The sequence below is a fragment of the Mustelus asterias genome, chromosome 6, assembly GCF_964213995.1.
Source record: "Mustelus asterias chromosome 6, sMusAst1.hap1.1, whole genome shotgun sequence".
NCBI classification, from domain to species: Eukaryota; Metazoa; Chordata; class Chondrichthyes; order Carcharhiniformes; family Triakidae; genus Mustelus; species Mustelus asterias.
In genome coordinates this window covers 34,836,423-34,853,594 of record NC_135806.1, presented here as the reverse complement: position 1 = coordinate 34,853,594, position 17,172 = coordinate 34,836,423, and the positions used below count along the sequence as shown (strand labels likewise).

General features: G+C 43.4%; 1 protein-coding gene across 2 annotated transcripts in view; it reads right to left on the bottom strand.

Annotated features, from left to right (window-relative positions):
• Positions 1-17,172, bottom strand: part of ttc39b (tetratricopeptide repeat domain 39B) — a 209,936-nt gene that overhangs the window by 849 nt on the left and 191,915 nt on the right. For both annotated transcript variants that reach the window (XM_078214156.1, XM_078214157.1), the window contains 5 exons: positions 16,686-16,777; positions 12,785-12,905; positions 9,691-9,802; positions 8,833-8,950; positions 6,874-6,990 (listed from right to left, as the gene is read on the bottom strand). In XM_078214156.1, the coding sequence (XP_078070282.1) occupies positions 6,874-6,990; positions 8,833-8,950; positions 9,691-9,802; positions 12,785-12,905; positions 16,686-16,777 (560 nt within the window). The remainder of the gene's footprint in view (positions 1-6,873; positions 6,991-8,832; positions 8,951-9,690; positions 9,803-12,784; positions 12,906-16,685; positions 16,778-17,172) is intronic.

The following is a 17,172-nucleotide window of genomic DNA, read 5'->3' as shown; positions in this document are numbered from 1 at the left end:
GAAAATTCTATTATTCTATTTACATCATGGCATTCTTGGCATTTGCCCAGTGTTTCAACAAGTTTCAACTCATTTATGCACATAAATAAATGAGGAATGTTAGACCAATTCTAACAGACCTCCAGGACATCCTACCTCAATATGATGGAAAAATATTCCCCAGTCTTCCTTACTCTCCCCACCCTGGAATCCCTACCACTTACATGGCTAGATCCCATGATTTAGCCCCAGGTAGCTTCGTGTAGCGCCTCTTCTGCCCACTGCAGTGCTGCACCTGGAGTGACTGGAAAGCTATCGGCCAATCTGAAGAACAATCATATGGACTCGAAACTCTGTTTCTCGCTCCACACTTAAAACAACCATCATTGAGTTAGGGGGAGACCTTACCTTCTTGTTCCACTGGGCGATGGGTGGGGCGAGCCAGTAAGATCGGGAGATAGATAAGGTTCGCGCCTGATTTCTCACCTATTGCAATCTTACCGGGCCCAGATATCCAGTGAGATCAGCTGATCTGAATATTTAAATTTGATTTGATTTGATTTATTATTGTCACATGTATTAGTATATCATGAAAAGTATTGTTTCTTGCGTGCTGTACAGACAAAGCATACCATTCATAGTGAAGGAAATATAAGAACATAAGAACTAGGAGCAGGAGTAGGCCATCCAGTCCCTCGAGCCTGCTCCACCATTCAATAAAATCATGGCTGATCTTTTCGTGGACTCAGCTCCACTTACCCGCCCACTCACCATAATCCTTAATTCCTTTACTGTTCAAAAATTTATCTATCCTTGCCTTAAAAACATTCAATGAGGTAGCCTCAACTGCTTCACTGGGCAGGGAATTCCACAGATTCACAACCCTTTGTGTGAAGAAGTTCCTCCTCAACTCAGTCCTAAATCTGCTTCCCCTTATTTTGAGGCTATGCCCCCTAGTTCTAGTTTCACCCGCCAGTGGAAACAACTTCCCTGCTATCTTATCTATTCCCTTCATAATCTTATATGTTTCTATAAAATCTACCCTCATTCTTCTGAATTCCAATAAGTATAGCCCCAGTCTACTCAGTCTCTCCTCATAAGCCAACCCTCTCAACTCCGGAATCAACCTAGTGAATCTCCTCTGCACCCTCACCAGTGCCAGTATATCCTTTCTCAAGGAGACCAAAACTGTACACAGTACTCCAGGTGTGGCCTCACCAGCACCTTATACAGCTGCAACATAATCTCGCTGTTTTTAAACTCCATCTCTCTAGCAATGAAGGACAAAATTCCATTTGTCTTCTTAATTACCTGCTGCACCTGCAAACCAACTCCTTGAGATCCCTGCACAAGGACACCCAGGTCTCTCTGCACAGCAGCATGCTGCAATTTTTTACCATTTAAATAATATGCTGTTATCCCTACCAAAATGGATAACCTCACATTTGCCAACATTGTACTCCATCTGCCAGACCCTCGCCCACTCACTTAGATTATCTATATCCCTTTGCAGACTTTCAGCGTCCTCTGCACACTTTGCTCTTCCACCCATCTTTGTGTCATCTGCGAATTTTGAGACACTACACTTGGTCCCCAACTCCAAGTCATCTATGTAAATCGTAAACAATTGCGGTCCCAACACTGATCCCTGAGGCACATCACTAGTCACTGATCGCCAACCAGAAAAACACCCATTTACCTCCACTCTTTGCTTTCTGTTAGTTAACCAATCCTCTATCCATGCTAATACATTACCCGTAACACTGTGCACTTTTATCTTATGTAGCAGTCTTTGGTGCGGCACCTTGTCAAAAGCCTTCTGGAAATCCAGATACACCACATCCACAGGTTCCCCATTGTCCACTGCACATATAATGTTCTCAAAGAATTCCACCAAATTAGTCAAACATGACCTGCCCTTCATGAACCCTTGCTGCGTCTTACCAATGAGACAATTTATATCCAGGCATCTCGCTATTTCTTCCTTGATGACAGATTCAAGCATTTTCCCTACTACAGAAGTTAAGCTAACCGGACTATAGTTACCTGCCTTTTGTCTACCTCCTTTTTTGAACAGTGGCGTCACATTTGCTGTTTTCCAATCTGCGGGAACCACCCCAGAGTCCAGCGAATTTTGGTAAATTACCACTAGTGCATTTGCTATTTCTCCCGCCATCTCTTTTAGTACCCTGGGATGCATTCCATCAGGATCAGGAGACTTGTCTACCGTTAGCCCCATTAACTTGCCCAACACTATCTCTTTCGTGAAAATGATAGTTTCTAGGTTCTCACCTGCCATCGTCTTCCTGTCATCAATTTTTGGCATGTTATTTGTGTCTTCCACTGTGAAGACCGACACAAAATACCCGTTCAATGCCTCAGCCATTTTCTCATTTCCAGTTATTACATCTTCCTTCTCATCCTCTAAAGGACCAATGTTTACTTTAGCCACTCTTTTTCGTTTTATATATTTGTAGAAACTTTTGCTATCTGTTTTTATATTCTGAGCTAGTTTACTCTCATAATCCATCTTACCTTTCTTTATAGCTTTTTTTGTGGCTTTCTGCTGACCTTTAAAGATTTCCCAATCCCCTAGGTTCCCACTAATCTTTGCCACTTTGTATGCATTTTCTTTCAATTTGATACCCTCTTTTATTTCCTTAGATATCCATGGGCTGATTATCTCTTTTTCTAGAGTCCTTCCTTATCACTGGTGTATACTTTTGCTGAGCACTGTGAAAGATCGCTTTGAAAGTCCTCCACTGTTCCTCAATTGTACCACCATAAAGCTTTTGCTCCCAGTCTACCTTAGCCAACTCCTCCCTCATCCCTTTATAGTCTCCTTTGTTTCAGCACAAGACACTGGTATTGGATTTTACCTTCTCACGCTCCATCTGTATTTTAAATTCAACCATACTGCGATCGCTTCTTCCAAGAGGATCCCTAACTGCAAGATCATTAATTATTCCCGTCTCATTACACAGGACCAGATCTAGGATAGCTTGCTCCCTTGTCGGTTCCATTACATACTGTTCAAGGAAGCTATCGCGGATACATTCTATGAACTCCTCCTCAAGGCTGCCTTGACCGACCTGGTTTGACCAATTGATATGTAGATTAAAATCCCCCATGATAATTGCTGTACCGTTTTTACATGCATCAGTTATTTCTTTGTTTATTTCTCGCCCCACCATGATGTCATTATTTGGTGGCCTATAGACTACGCCTATCAGTGGCTTTTTCTCCTTACTATTTCTAATTTCCACCCAAATGGATTCAACCTTTTTTTCCATAGAACCTATATCAGCTCTCACTCCCGCCCTGATATCATCCTTAAATATCAGAGCTACACCATCTCCCTTACCTTCCTGTCAGTCCCTCCGAACAGTTTGATACCCCTGGATATTCAACTCCCAGTCGTGACCACCCTGCAACTATGTCTCTGTAATGGCCACCAAATCATAACTCGTTCACAATGATTTGTGCAGTCAACTCATTTACCTTGTTTCGAATGCTACGAGTATTCAGATAAAGTGCCCTTATGCTAGTTTTTGTCCCTTCTTTTTGAATTCTGACACTTCCATTAATAACATCTCCTGAGTTCTCCTTCCTATTAACTTTTTTCACGATTTTTGATGTAGTTGGAACCTTCTCCCCACATTTTGTCCTTGCTCCTTCCTTCTTGGACTCCTTACATAGGTTCCCATCCCCCTGGCATATTAGTTTAAACCCTCCCCAACCGCTCTAGCAAACACTCCCCTAGGACATCAGTCCCAGTCCTGCCCAGATGTAACCCATCCAATTTGTACAGGTCCCACCTCCCCCAGAACCGGTCCCAATGTCCCAGGAATCTGAAACCCTCCCCCTGACACCATCTCTTCAGCCACCATCAGAAACGAGAGAATGCAGAGTGTAGTGTTACAGTTGAAACTAGGGTGTAGAGAAAGATCAACTTAATGCAAGGTAGGTCCATTCAAAAGTCTGATGGCAGCAGGGAAGAAGCTGTTCTTGAGTTGGTTGGTACATGACCTCAGACTTTTGTATCTTTTTCCCGATAGAAGAAGTTGGAAGAGAGAATATCCGGGGTGCGTGGGGTCCTTAATTATGCTGGCTGCTTTGCCGAGGCAACGGGAAGTGTAGGCCAAGTCAATGATGGGAGGCTGGTTTGCGCGATGGATTGGGCTACATTCACGACCTTTCGTAATTTCTTGCGGTCTTGGGCAGAGCAGGAGCCATACAAAGCTGTGATACAATCAGAAAGAATGCTTTCTATAGTGCATCTGTAAAAGTTGGTGAGAGTCGTAGCTGACATGCCAAATTTCCTTAGTCTTCTGAGAAAGTAGAGGCATTGGTGGGCTTTCTTAACTATAGTGTCAGCATGGGGAGACCAGGACAGGTTGTTGGTGATCTGACCATCTAAAAACTTGAAGCTCTCGACCATTTCTACTTCGTCCCCATTGATGTAGACGGGGACATGTTCTCCATTATGCTCCCTGAAGTCAATGACAATCTCCTTCGTTTTGTTGACATTGAGTGAGAGATTATTGTTGTCGCACCAGTTCACCAGATTCTCTATCTCATTCCTGTACTCTGTCTCATTGCTGTTTGAGATCCAACCCAAGCTTGAAAATTGAGTTGATGGGGAATTTGGCCTCACAGTCATAGATATATAAGGAGTAGAGTAGGGGGCTGAGGACACAGCCTTGTGGAGCACCGGTTTAAATCTATTTAAATAGAGATTTACATATTACAAATGAGCCTGGGATGCAATCATTCAGGCTCATTGCCTTCTCGTGTTTGTGCAGAGAGAAACAAAGCTAACGTCTCGAGCCCGTATGACTTCTTCAGATTGGCCAGTCACTCCAAGCACATGAAAGTTGCCTGCAGCTAAGTCCTAGGACCTGGAGGACAGGTAAGTGGCAGGGGTCCCAGGGTGGGAAGGGTAGGGAACGCTTGTGTGGGGGGGAGGGGGTGTTGCTTTTCCATTATATTGAGGTTGAATTTCCCTTCCTATGCAACCTGCTGAGCAACCTGGCCAATAAGAACAAAGAACAAAGAACAGTACAACACAGGAAACAGGCCCTTCGGCCCTCCAAGCCTATGCTGCTCATTGGTCCAACTAGACCATTCGTTTGTATCCCTCCATTCCCAGACTGCTCATGTGACTATCCAGGTAAGTCTTAAACGATGCCAGCGTGTCTGCCTCCACCACCCTACTTGGCAGCGCATTCCAGGCCCCCACCACTCTTTGTGTAAAAAACATCCCTCTGATATCTGAGTTATACCTTGCCCCTCTCACCTTGAGCCTGTGACCTCTCGTGATCGTCACCTCCGACCTGGAAAAAAGCTTCCCACTGTTCACCCTATCTATACCCTTCATAATGTTGTACACCTCTATTAGGTCTCCCCTCATTCTCCGTCTTTCCAGGGAGAACAACCCCAGGTTACCCAATCTCTCCTCATAGCTAAGACCCTCCATACCAGGCAACATCCTGGTAAACCTTCTCTGCACTCTCTCTAAAGCCTCCACGTCCTTCTGGTAGTGCGGCGACCAGAACTGGATGCAGTACTCCAAATGAATCCTACCTTTCCCATCCTTCCTTTTTACAGGCACATGCCTGTCCTGCAGCCTTATCAACTGTTCCTTAAAAGACTCCCACATGCCAGACGTGGACTTACCCCCGAACAGCCTCTCCCAATCAACGGCCACCAATTTCTGCCTAATCCGGCTATAGTTAGCCTTCCCCCAATTTACCACCCTACCCTTAGGACAACACTCGTTCTTGTCCATTACTATCCTAAAGTTAACAGAGTTGTGGTCACTATTTGCCACATGTTCTCCTACCGAAACTTTGATGACCTGACCGGGCTCATTTCCCAGAACTAGATCCAGTATAGCTCCCTCTCTACTTGGCCAATGTGGCCCATATCCTGAAATGGACCAGGCTTACCACTGGCAGGAACATGCAAGTATTCCACTTATACTTGTTTGTTCCATGTCTGAAGTTACATGAATCTCAGTGTCTCAACATATTACCTTCCCCATGATTGGATGAGACTTGTATCTGGAGATTAAACTGTGTCCAAACAATGAAGGAAGATTAAATCTATGATACCTGCTTGTCCTACTTCCCCTTTTCCTTGGTGCGTTTGCTACAACCTCTTCCTCCTGACCTTCTGTCGTCCCTCTGAATTCTGATTGCTCACGTTGAGTGGTTTCTATGGTCTCTTGTGTGAGGGTGCCATGCCCATCTTCTATGTTCCTTTGCATGAAGTGCAATGTACCCTTCTCAGGCACAAATTCTTTCTTCACCTTTGGGGGCATGAGTCTGTAGGGGCAAAGAAATTGCCCTGCAAGTCCACCGGCCCCACCCTCTGACACCCGTAGTTTAAGGTAAAACAGTTGATACTGAGTTTATGCCAATTCTGGGCAGTGATGACAAGTTTAAAGTTATCTTGGCTATCCAAAGAAATGCAAATAATTCAGGCATGCTCTTACCACATTTACTCTGCACACTTCAGGTTCCACACTCTTAGGCTACTAAGATCTGATTTGAGTGGAGGCAGCTGAAGATCTAAATAGCTAACTACCTCCCTGAACCATGCATGTACAAACATGCCCCACCTCCATTCCAATACCAGTGAAAAAGGGAAGTGCCATGCTGAGGGATAGGATTTATGACTTCCGGACTCATCTGCCATTTTCACCATGACTGAGAGCCTCTCCCTCATGGCAAAGATTCAAGCTATATTGACCTAATGTCACACTGAAATTTCAGTCTGAATTTGTTCGAGTGGTTTATTCACAAGGTAGAGGAAGAAGTGGAAATGAAAAATAATCAATTAATTATTGCTAATACAGCTGTAAATTTAACATTTTATTATGGTACTTACTTTGCTGTTTCAAAGCACATTCTGGCTTTATTGTTGTGTCCTTGCTGTTTGTATAACAATCCCATTTCATAAAAAGTAAATGGCACCAAATAATGGTCATACCGTATCCTCTTCTCACTATATAAAATAAAACAGAAAGCTCAAATATTTATAAATACTCACAATCCTGACCACACGATGACCTAGAATGTCATCTATATCTTGCCTGTGGTTTCAAATGTTGCCATCTAGCATATCTGTAAAGTAAAGATGAAAAGTGCAGCTACCAGAAAACCAGAGATCAAAAATTTGCAATCCGTAGGAATGGCATAAATCTGTAGATTCGTACTTCTGATCATTATTTACTTTTACAGTTCTTGGCTGTTCTCCATCTGGAGCACTACTTCCTCTAATGCTGGACATCAACATGTTGTGGAGATGCCGGTGTTGGACTGGGGTAAACACAGTAAGAAGTCTCACAACACCAGGTTAAAGTCCAACAGATTTATTTGGTAGCAAAAGCCACCAGCTTTCGGAGCGCTGCTCCTTCGTCAGGTAAGTGGGAGTTCTGTTCACAAACAGGGCATATAAAGACACAAACTCAATTTACAAAATAATGGTTGGAATGCGAGTCTTTACAGGTAATCAACTTGATTACCTGTAAATTGAGTTTGTGTCTTTATATGCCCTGTTTGTGAACAGAACTCCCACTTACCTGACGAAAGAGCAGCGCTCTGAAAGCTAGTGGCTTTTGCTACCAAATAAACCTGTTGAACTTTAACCTGGTGTTGTGAGACTTCTTACTGCATCAACATGTTCCATGGAAAAAATAATAAAATTTCCATTTGGGGATCAACCAATTTCGGTTGCAAATACTGGTCAAGATTGTACTCAGCATAATAATCATAGAATCCTACAGTGCAGAAAGAGACCATTCGGCCCATCGAGTCTGCACCAACCACAATCCCACCTAGGCCCTATCCACATATCCCTACATATTTTACCCACTAACCCCTCTACCTATGCATCCCGGGACACTAAGGGGCAATTTAGAATGGCCAATCAACCTAGCCCGTATATCTTTGGACTGTGGGAGGAAACCGGAGCACCCGGAGGAAACCCACGCAGACACGAGGAGAATGTGCAAACTCCACACAGACAACGACCCTAGCCGGGATTCGAACCCAGGTCCCTGGAGCTGTGAAGCAGCAGTGCTAACCACTGTGCTACCGTGCCGCCCAAATTTGGCTGTGACAACACAGGGCAAAAAGTTGGAGCAGAGGAGCTCAATAAGAAACTGCCTTGCAGCCCAGAGTAACCATGAAACCAGTGCCAGTTTTTGTATAATTATGCTGCTGTGAAGTATCTTGAGCCATTTTTCTTTGTTAAAGACACTACATTAATGCAAGCTGTTGTTAAAGAGATACATAGGTTAATATACATCATGCAGATTTAGAGCTAGATGTCATTGTGTTAATCAATACATTTAGTGATTTCACCCACTCTGAATAAATCCTCAACTGGCAGATCTTATTTCTTCATTTAATTAAAATATGCTGTGCTTGCTTATTTAAGTCTATTTGACTGCATTTTCTTTATGCTCTTTAAATCAGCAAACTCTCCAAGCATTCACCAAGTGGCACAGTGGTTAGCAATGCTGCCTCACAGTGCCAGACCCAGGTTTGATCCCAGCTTGGGTCACTGTCTGTGCATTCTCCCTGAGTTGCATGGGTTTCCTTCAGGTGCTCCATTTTCCTCCCACAGTCCAAAGTTCATGTTGGTTAGGTGCATTGACCATGCTAAATTCTCCCTCCGTACCCGAACAGGTGCCGGAGTGTGGCGACTAGGGGTTTTTCACAGTAACTTCATTGCAGTGTTAGTGTAAGCCTACTTGTGACACAAATAAATAAACTTTCAAAAAACTACACTGACATGCAACTTTAAACCAGTAAAAGAAAGTGTGTTAGCAAGTGACCTTACCTTTGGATCACCTGATTGAAGCAGAGTTCCGCTTGTAAGAGACGACCCAAATGCTTTAGGCATAGCCCTTTTAAGAGCTGTACAAGACTCTCATCATCTGCTTGGTACTCAACAGGCTCTTTTAGAGACAAGAAGCAACAAGTGAAATATTGCAGTCAATAAAGTTCGACAACTTTTGTACATTATTTTGTACCTATTGTTTCAGTAAAAAGTTAGCTGTAATGTCTGTATTTTATTACACTATTTCTTACTATATTTTCCCCCCAAATTTATGTCTCTTTAATATCCTATATATATATCCTATATTTATTTGGATACTTCCTTTAATTGGATAAAATTCCAGATTATCAGGCAGCATCAGTTGTAAACCCAGACAGTGGACAACATCAGGCAATTCATCTGAGCAGGACAGGAAAAGAGATCACAGGCAAGTGTGGATAATATACATCATCGCCCAAACTTCATGTGTGCGCTCCCTAGCAAAGGGTCACTAAATAGTAATCAGACTTGGACACATTAGCTGAATTTCCTTTTTCTAGCCAAGGCAAAAATACCTTTTCTACAGCTATCATACCTGAGAATATCTGACAAAACAGCGACAGAGGCTCAAAGAAGAACCTTCTAAAATTTACTTTGGAATCTATTTATATTATCTGATTCATTTTCCATTTTGTGCCTCTAATTATTCCCCACTTTTAGCTTGCCACAGAGAGAATTTATCAAATAGAAGTTCTAGCAGATCTGTCACAACATTTCTCACAGGTCATTTAACTGAGTCAGGCAGAGAAGGTAAGCATTTGAGGCAAACTTGCCATCCTAGTTTTCTTTTTAAAGTGTGCAACATTACAATGTACTTACTGGGGTTTTTTTGTAACTCTATTTCTGCCTTTTCTACTGTAACAAGCATGTTCTCAGTCAGGTCTGCTCGTTTACCCAGTATTGCAAATCCATTCCAGACATACATCATTTCCTGTCAAGAGGAATAAATTAATGTATTTATCAAATTAATAATAATCAATCCCGTCTAAATAGCAGAATGAAATTACATAACATCAATCTGACTCTCGACTTGCAAAGGCTTCATCCACAGCATCTCCCAAACTTGCAATTCCCACCACTTGAAAGAAAAGAACATGGGAGCTCAAATTACCTCCAAGTTCCTCACCAAATTACATACCATCCCAACTGCTCTTTTATTGTCGCTTAGCCAAAATTTTGTAATTTCATACCTAACAGTACTGTGGCTACCTTCATCATGTGGTCTGCAGTGGTTCAAAAAAACAACTAAGGATGGGCAATAAATGCCCACTCCGCCAGCAGTGCCCACATTCCAAGAAAAAAGACAAAAAAAAAGACCTCATTGCTTGAAGGTTGTTCTTACTTTTTTTTCAAAATAACATACTAAGCTCAAACTAAGTTGTCTTGTTATACTATATCATTGATTAATATAAACATTGAATAGGCAACTGCATAAATAAATTCTATCTATTCACAGAGAATCATAGCATCCCTACAGTGCAGAAGGAAGCCTTTCGGCCCATCGAGTCTGCACCGACAACAATCCCATGTAGGCCCTATCCCCGTAACCCCACATATTTACCCCGCTAACCTACGTGTTCCAGGACACAAAGGGCAATTTAGCATGGCCAATGAATCTAACCCGCACATCTTTGGATTATGGGAGGAAACCAGAGGAAACCGATGCAGATACAGGGAGAACGTGCAAACCCCACACAGACAGTGACCCAAGCTGGGAATCAAATCCAGGTCCGAGGAGCTGTGAGGCAGCAGTGGTAAGCACTGTGCCACGATGCCGCCCATACTTTGTTTAACCCCGGTAATGCATGAGCTTTTTTGTATGAAATGGCATTTGAAAGAGTGTGATGGCAACTCTTAAAAATGTGACTGAATTTATTTGTATAGGTCCACATCACAAATTCTATCGTTTCACAATCCAGTTATTTGTTTGCCAGGATTGTCCAACGCAAATCTCCATGGTGGGGGATACTAAAATTAAACAGGTGTAGCCTGAGTAGAAGATACAGCAGGACCCGGTGCCAGGCTTTCTTCTATCAGGACTTCTATATTCTTTTGGCTGCACAATACACCAGCCAACAGATTAGACAGATCTCCCAGGTCCTTGCAAATAAGGAGAAACACATGTTTCACAGTATTTCTCACCATTCACACACTAGAAACAATTGGCACATGGGACATCCTGGCATTCAATGTTGGTAGAAGCATTGGGGTGAGGGAGAAATTTAAACTTTAAAATGCTAACTTCTGTCCTGAAATCAAATATAGAACTGGAGATGTGCACCCTTTGCACTGTAAAAGGTGTGGACACCCATCCAAAACATGGAACCACTACTGGCCCAGGTGTGTTGAGGTGAGGTAGGCAGATTAATGCTCTCTATGCCATGAATTCAATGTAATTGTAGAGGGAGGAAGCTTTTTAGGTTCCCCACTTAATACAATCCATTGGTGGATTTAATAATAAGTAAATGAAGAGTGTCCTCTTATATACATGGATACATATTCTGGATACATGGCCAGAATCAGGAGTTTATAGACTAGCCAGGTGATCAATATTAAGTTTTAGCTTGGCCGGTGCAGAATTCAGGATTATATATTCAGCCTTGTTAAAGGAGTAATATTCCATTTACCATAAAATTGATGGCCGGGATTCTCCAAGCCCGCTGCATTGCTCGAGTAGCACAGCGGGCCGGGAAACATCAGCCTGTAGCAGGACTTGCAACCGGCGTCCGGCTGATTGCGGGTCTCCCAGGTCCTTTTTCCCACATAATCAGCCCCACGACGGGGCTGATTACCATATGGAAATTGCTATTTTTATATAATTAGTGAGCTTGGGATGGTAGTCTCCGGGCCCGCTAGAAAGTCTCCCCTGGGCCGGGAGAGGTTCCTAACAGCACGGTTTACAACTGCTCCCCACCAACGAGGACTAGGTGTGCTCACCTCAGGTCACTGAGGCACCCTCAGGAGGTTGGGGACAGGAAAGATGCCCCTTGGGCAGTGTTAGCATGGCAGTGCCAGCCTGGCACCACCCACTGGACACCAGGCTGTGCCAGAGGGAATGGGGCCTACTGGGGGGGGGAGGCTGGCCAAGGTGCAGTCGGGGGACTATCGTAAAGGCCAGCAATTGGGAGGCCAGCGATGGTGGTCCAGTGCGCGGGCGCTGTTATCTACACTGATAGATCAGTGCATACACAGTGGCCCGCTCAGCACTTCGTGGCCGGTCTCTCCAGCAGGATGAGCCCACCCCCTCCCCTCCACTTACCGGTGTGAATCTCTCTGAGATACTCTGTGATGCACAGAGCGCCAGAGATTCGTAAAACTAAGTACGCCCAAAAAACAGGAGGGAAATTCTCTTTTACAACAGTAAGCTCAGCACAGTATTTGAGCTTCTACAAGAAGCTTCTTAATGAGTTGTTGATTTTGGATTATAAGTTGAATGTATCACTTTTAATACAAACAGCATTTGTTAAATCTAGTCTCCCCAAAATACAACGATTTATATAATAGATATTCCTTTCTACCCAAGTTTGATTAGACCACAACCTTTGGCTTATTAACCTTTATACGTAAACAAATTCCACTGCACATCAATTTGCTGCTTTCGAGAGAAATATGTTAACCTTAATTACATTGCAATAAGTTAACTTCAGGCTCAAAGGCAAATGATCACAGACTAAATAGTGGGAAATTCTTCGTCCAGCATGGAATCTTGTTGGCTCAGATTGAAAGTGCAGAGTTGGCTCCATTGAAAGGGACATATGACTAAACCCCTGTTACTGAAGCTCTGTGTTTTCATCCATTACGTAACAATACTTCTGCTTCTGACTCATCACTATTCAGACACTACCTCTCCCAGCCTACATTTTTAAGAGTTTATTGCATCTGAAAAATGTGAGTCAAAACAAAGAATCCTCACCAGTAAAGGCAGGACCAATCTGACAGGGTTTGGAGACATGTACCGCCTGGCTTTTCGCACTGCAAACTTCTCTGTGGGTATAGATTTCCCTGCAATCCGTTGCTTCAGGCCTTCAACTTGTCTGCAATTCAAATAAGAGTTGTACAACAGCAGAATCAATATTAAGAGATAGGATTATATTAATTGGAGTTTAGAAGAGTGAGAGGGGATCTCATAAAACCTTATAAAATTCTAACAGGGTTAGACAGGGTCGATTCATAGAACATAGAACAGTACAGCACAGAACAGGCCCTTCGGCCCACGATGTTGTGCCGAGCTTTATCTGAAACCAAGATCAAACTATCCCACTCCCTATCATCCTGGTGTGCTCCATGTGCCTATCCAATAACCGCTTAAATGTTCCTAAAGTGTCTGACTCCACTATCACTGCAGGCAGTCCATTCCACATCCCAACCACTCTCTGCGTAAATAACCTACCTCTGATATCCTTCCTGTATCTCCCACCACGAACCCTATAGTTATGCCCCCTTGTAATAGCTCCATCCACCCGAGGAAATAGTCTTTGAACGTTCACTCTATCTATCCCCTTCATCATTTCATAAACCTCTATTAAGTCTCCCCTCAGCCTCCTCCGCTCCAGAGAGAACAGCCCTAGCTCCCTCAACCTTTCCTCATAAGACCTACCCTCCAAACCAGGCAGCATCCTGGTAAATCTCCTCTGCACTCTTTCCAGCGCTTCCACATCCTTCTTATAGTGAGGTGACCAGAACTGCACACAATATTCCAAATGTGGTCTCACCAAGGTTGCAGCATAACCCCACGGCTCTTAAACTCCAACCCCCTGTTAATAAAAGCTAACACACTATAGGCCTTCTTCACAGCTCTATCCACTTGAGTGGCAACCTTCAGAGATCTGTGGATATGAACCCCAAGATCTCTCTGTTCCTCCACAGTCTTCAGAACCCTATCTTTGATCCTGTAATCCACATTTAAATTTGTCCTACCAAAATGAATCACCTCACATTTATCAGGGTTAAACTCCATTTGCCATTTTTCAGCCCAGCTTTGCATCCTATCTATGTCTCTTTGCAGCCTACAACAGCCCTCCACCTCATCCACTACTCCACCAATCTTGGTGTCATCAGCAAATTTACTGATCCACCCTTCAGCCCCCTCCTCTAAGTCATTAATAAAAATCACAAAGAGCAGAGGACCAAGCACTGATCCCTGCGGCACTCCGCTAGCAACCTGCCTCCAATCCGAAAATTTTCCATCCACCACCACCCTCTGTCTTCGATCAGACAGCCAGTTACCTATCCAATCGGCCAACTTTCCCTCTATCCCACACCTCCTCACTTTCATCATAAGCCGACCATGGGGGACCTTATCAAACGCCTTACTAAAATCCATGTATATGACATCAACTGCCCTACCTTCATCAACACACTTAGTTACCTCCTCAAAAAATTCTATCAAATTTGTGAGGCACGACTTGCCCTTCACGAATCCGTGCTGACTATCCCGGATTAATCCGCATCTTTCTAAATGGTAGTAAATCCCATCTCTAAGGACCTTTTCCATCAATTTACCAACCACCGAAGTAAGACTAACCGGTCTATAATTACCAGGGTCATTTCTATTCCCTTTCTTAAACAGAGGAACAACATTCGCCATTCTCCAGTCCTCTGGCACCATCCCCGTGGACAGCGAGGACCCAAAGATCAAAGCCAAAGGCTCTGCAATCTCATCCCTTGCCTCCCAAAGAATCCTAGGATACATTTCATCAGGCCCAGGGGACTTATCGACCTTCAGTTTATTCAAAACTGCCAGGACACCCTCCCTCCGAACATCTATTTCCTCCAGCCTATTAGCCTATAACACCTTCTCTTCCTCAAAAACATGGCCCCTCTCCTTGGTGAACACTGAAGAAAAGTATTCATTCATCACCTCGCCTATCTCTACTGACTCCATACACAAGTTCCCACTACTGTCTTTGACCGGCCCTAACCTCACCCTGGTCATTCTTTTATTCCTCACATAAGAGTAAAAAGCCTTGGGGTTTTCCTTGATCCGACCCGCCAAGGACTTCTCGTGTCCCCTCCTAGCTCTCCTAAGCCCCTTTTTCAGCTCATTCCTTGCTAACTTGTAACCCTCAATCGAGCCATCTGAACCTTGTTTCCTCATCCCTACATAAGCTTCCCTCTTCCTTTTCACAAGACATTCCACCTCTTTCGTGAACCATGGTTCCCTCACTCGGCTATTTCCTCCCTGCCTGACAGGGACATACCTATCAAGGACATCCAGTATTTGTTCCTTGAAAAAGTTCCACTTTTCATTAGTTCCTTTCTCTGACAGTTTCTGAATTCAGAAAGATTTTTTGTGATGGTAGGGGAGTCCAGAACTAGGGGTCATAGTTTGAGAATAATGGGTAAACTTTTAGAACGGAGGTGAGGAGAAATCTTTTCACCCAGAGTGGTGAATGTGTGGAATTCACTACCACAGAAAGTAGTTGAGGCCAAAACATTGTGTGTTTTCAAGAAGAAATTAGATATAGTTCTTGGGGCTAAAGGGATCAAGAGAAAAGGGGGTGGGAAGGTGGGATCAGGATATTGAATTTGATAATCAGCCATGTTCAAAATGAATGGTTGAGCAGGCTCAAAGGGCTGAATAGCCTATTCCTGCTTCTACTTTCTATGCTTTTATATTGCAATTCTTCATGAAAGGAAACATTTGGTCAATATTCTGTTATTGTATTAAGAAAACAAAAACAATTTGCAGTTATCTCGTGGCTTTAGTGTGCTAAATCCTCCAAAATGCTTTACAGTGCTTTCTACAGTATAAATGGGAGATGGGAGGAGATACAGGGGAATGGAGATCAGATTGAGTCCTACTTTCACAGGGTTATGGGCAATATCAGCTGGGGAGTGTTTCTAATTAGATAGATTTTTCAAAGAGCCAGCAAAAACATGATGGGCTAAATGGCCTTGTTCTGTTCTGGAAGATTCTATGAAAAAGAATGCAGGATCGGTTCAGTGCTGCAAACAGAAACTGCAAGGAATAAGGGAGAGATTGGAGGCTAGATTCAGTGCTTCTTTTAAGTATATCATCACACCCACATTGTTCTTTCCCTTTATGAAAAGGATTCCCGAGCCGATTATAAGCCCATTAAACCGTATTATGAAAGCGCCTTCTGTGGCAAACAGGTCCTCGTATTAGACTTGAACCTGGGACTTCTGGGCCCAAGGTAGGGGGCACTACCACTGTTCCACAAGACTTCCATCCTATTCAGTGTCATTTATGGCATTTGAAAGAAATAGGAGCAGATCAAGGAAAATGGAGTCTAAATACAGTGCTGTGTACAGTATCTGCAACAACTGGGGCGGCACGGTGGCACAGTGGTTAGCACTGCTGCCTCACAGCACCAGGAACCCTGGTTCGATTCCTGGCTTGGGTGATTGTCTGTGGGGAGTTTGCACATTCTCCCATTTCTGTGTGGGTTTCTCCGGATCCTCCGGTTTCCTCCCACACTCGAAAGATGTGTGGGTTAGGTGGATTGGCCATTCTAAATTGCCCCTTAGTGTCAGGGGGACTAGCTAGGGTAAATGAGTGGGGTTACGGGGAAAGGGCCTGAGTGTGATTGTGGTTGGTGTAGACACAATGGGCCGCATGGCCTCCTTCTGCACTGTAGGTGTCTAGTCTATGTCTAACTGAGAAGAGGTGCAGGAGAATGGAGCCCAGATTTGATCCTGTTGCAGGTCTCAAGACCAAGTACTGTATTTGAAGTCATTTTATTTAGTTTGCAAACAAAATAGCCCATTAACAAATGGGATTGCTGCAGAGTCCTTAAACATTCAGCATCTTGAGATAACATTTTGCCAGTAACAATCAAAGCCTCACTGACCTGAATAGTTCTTCTACTTTTTCTCCAGTCTTTTCAATGTCTTGCTCAGGGAGCATGCTGAGAATTGCAGCTTTCTGAAACATGTAGATTGCCTGCAGCAAAAACAGTAATCTCCTTTAAGAAATCTTCCAAATTCACCAGACAACATGGGTTATCACATTAATGGACACGTACCTGCTTTACGTACAACCAATTTTAAAATGTTTCTCGGGCTCACATTCACAAAAGCAGACACAGTTCATATATCACACAACTTCTCATAGTGTATTGGATTAAAGAAAAGAACTTGATAAAGCAATTTTCAAGACCTCAGCATCTTTAATATATTTTGAAATATTATCGCCATAGTATGTAGAAAAATTGCACACAGCAAGGTCCTATAACCAGCCGTGAGAGAATGAACAACTAATCTGCTTTTGGTAGTGCTGGATAAAATTGGCCAGGACACTGGAGAGAACTGCCCTGCTCTTCTCCTCATGTGCTGCAG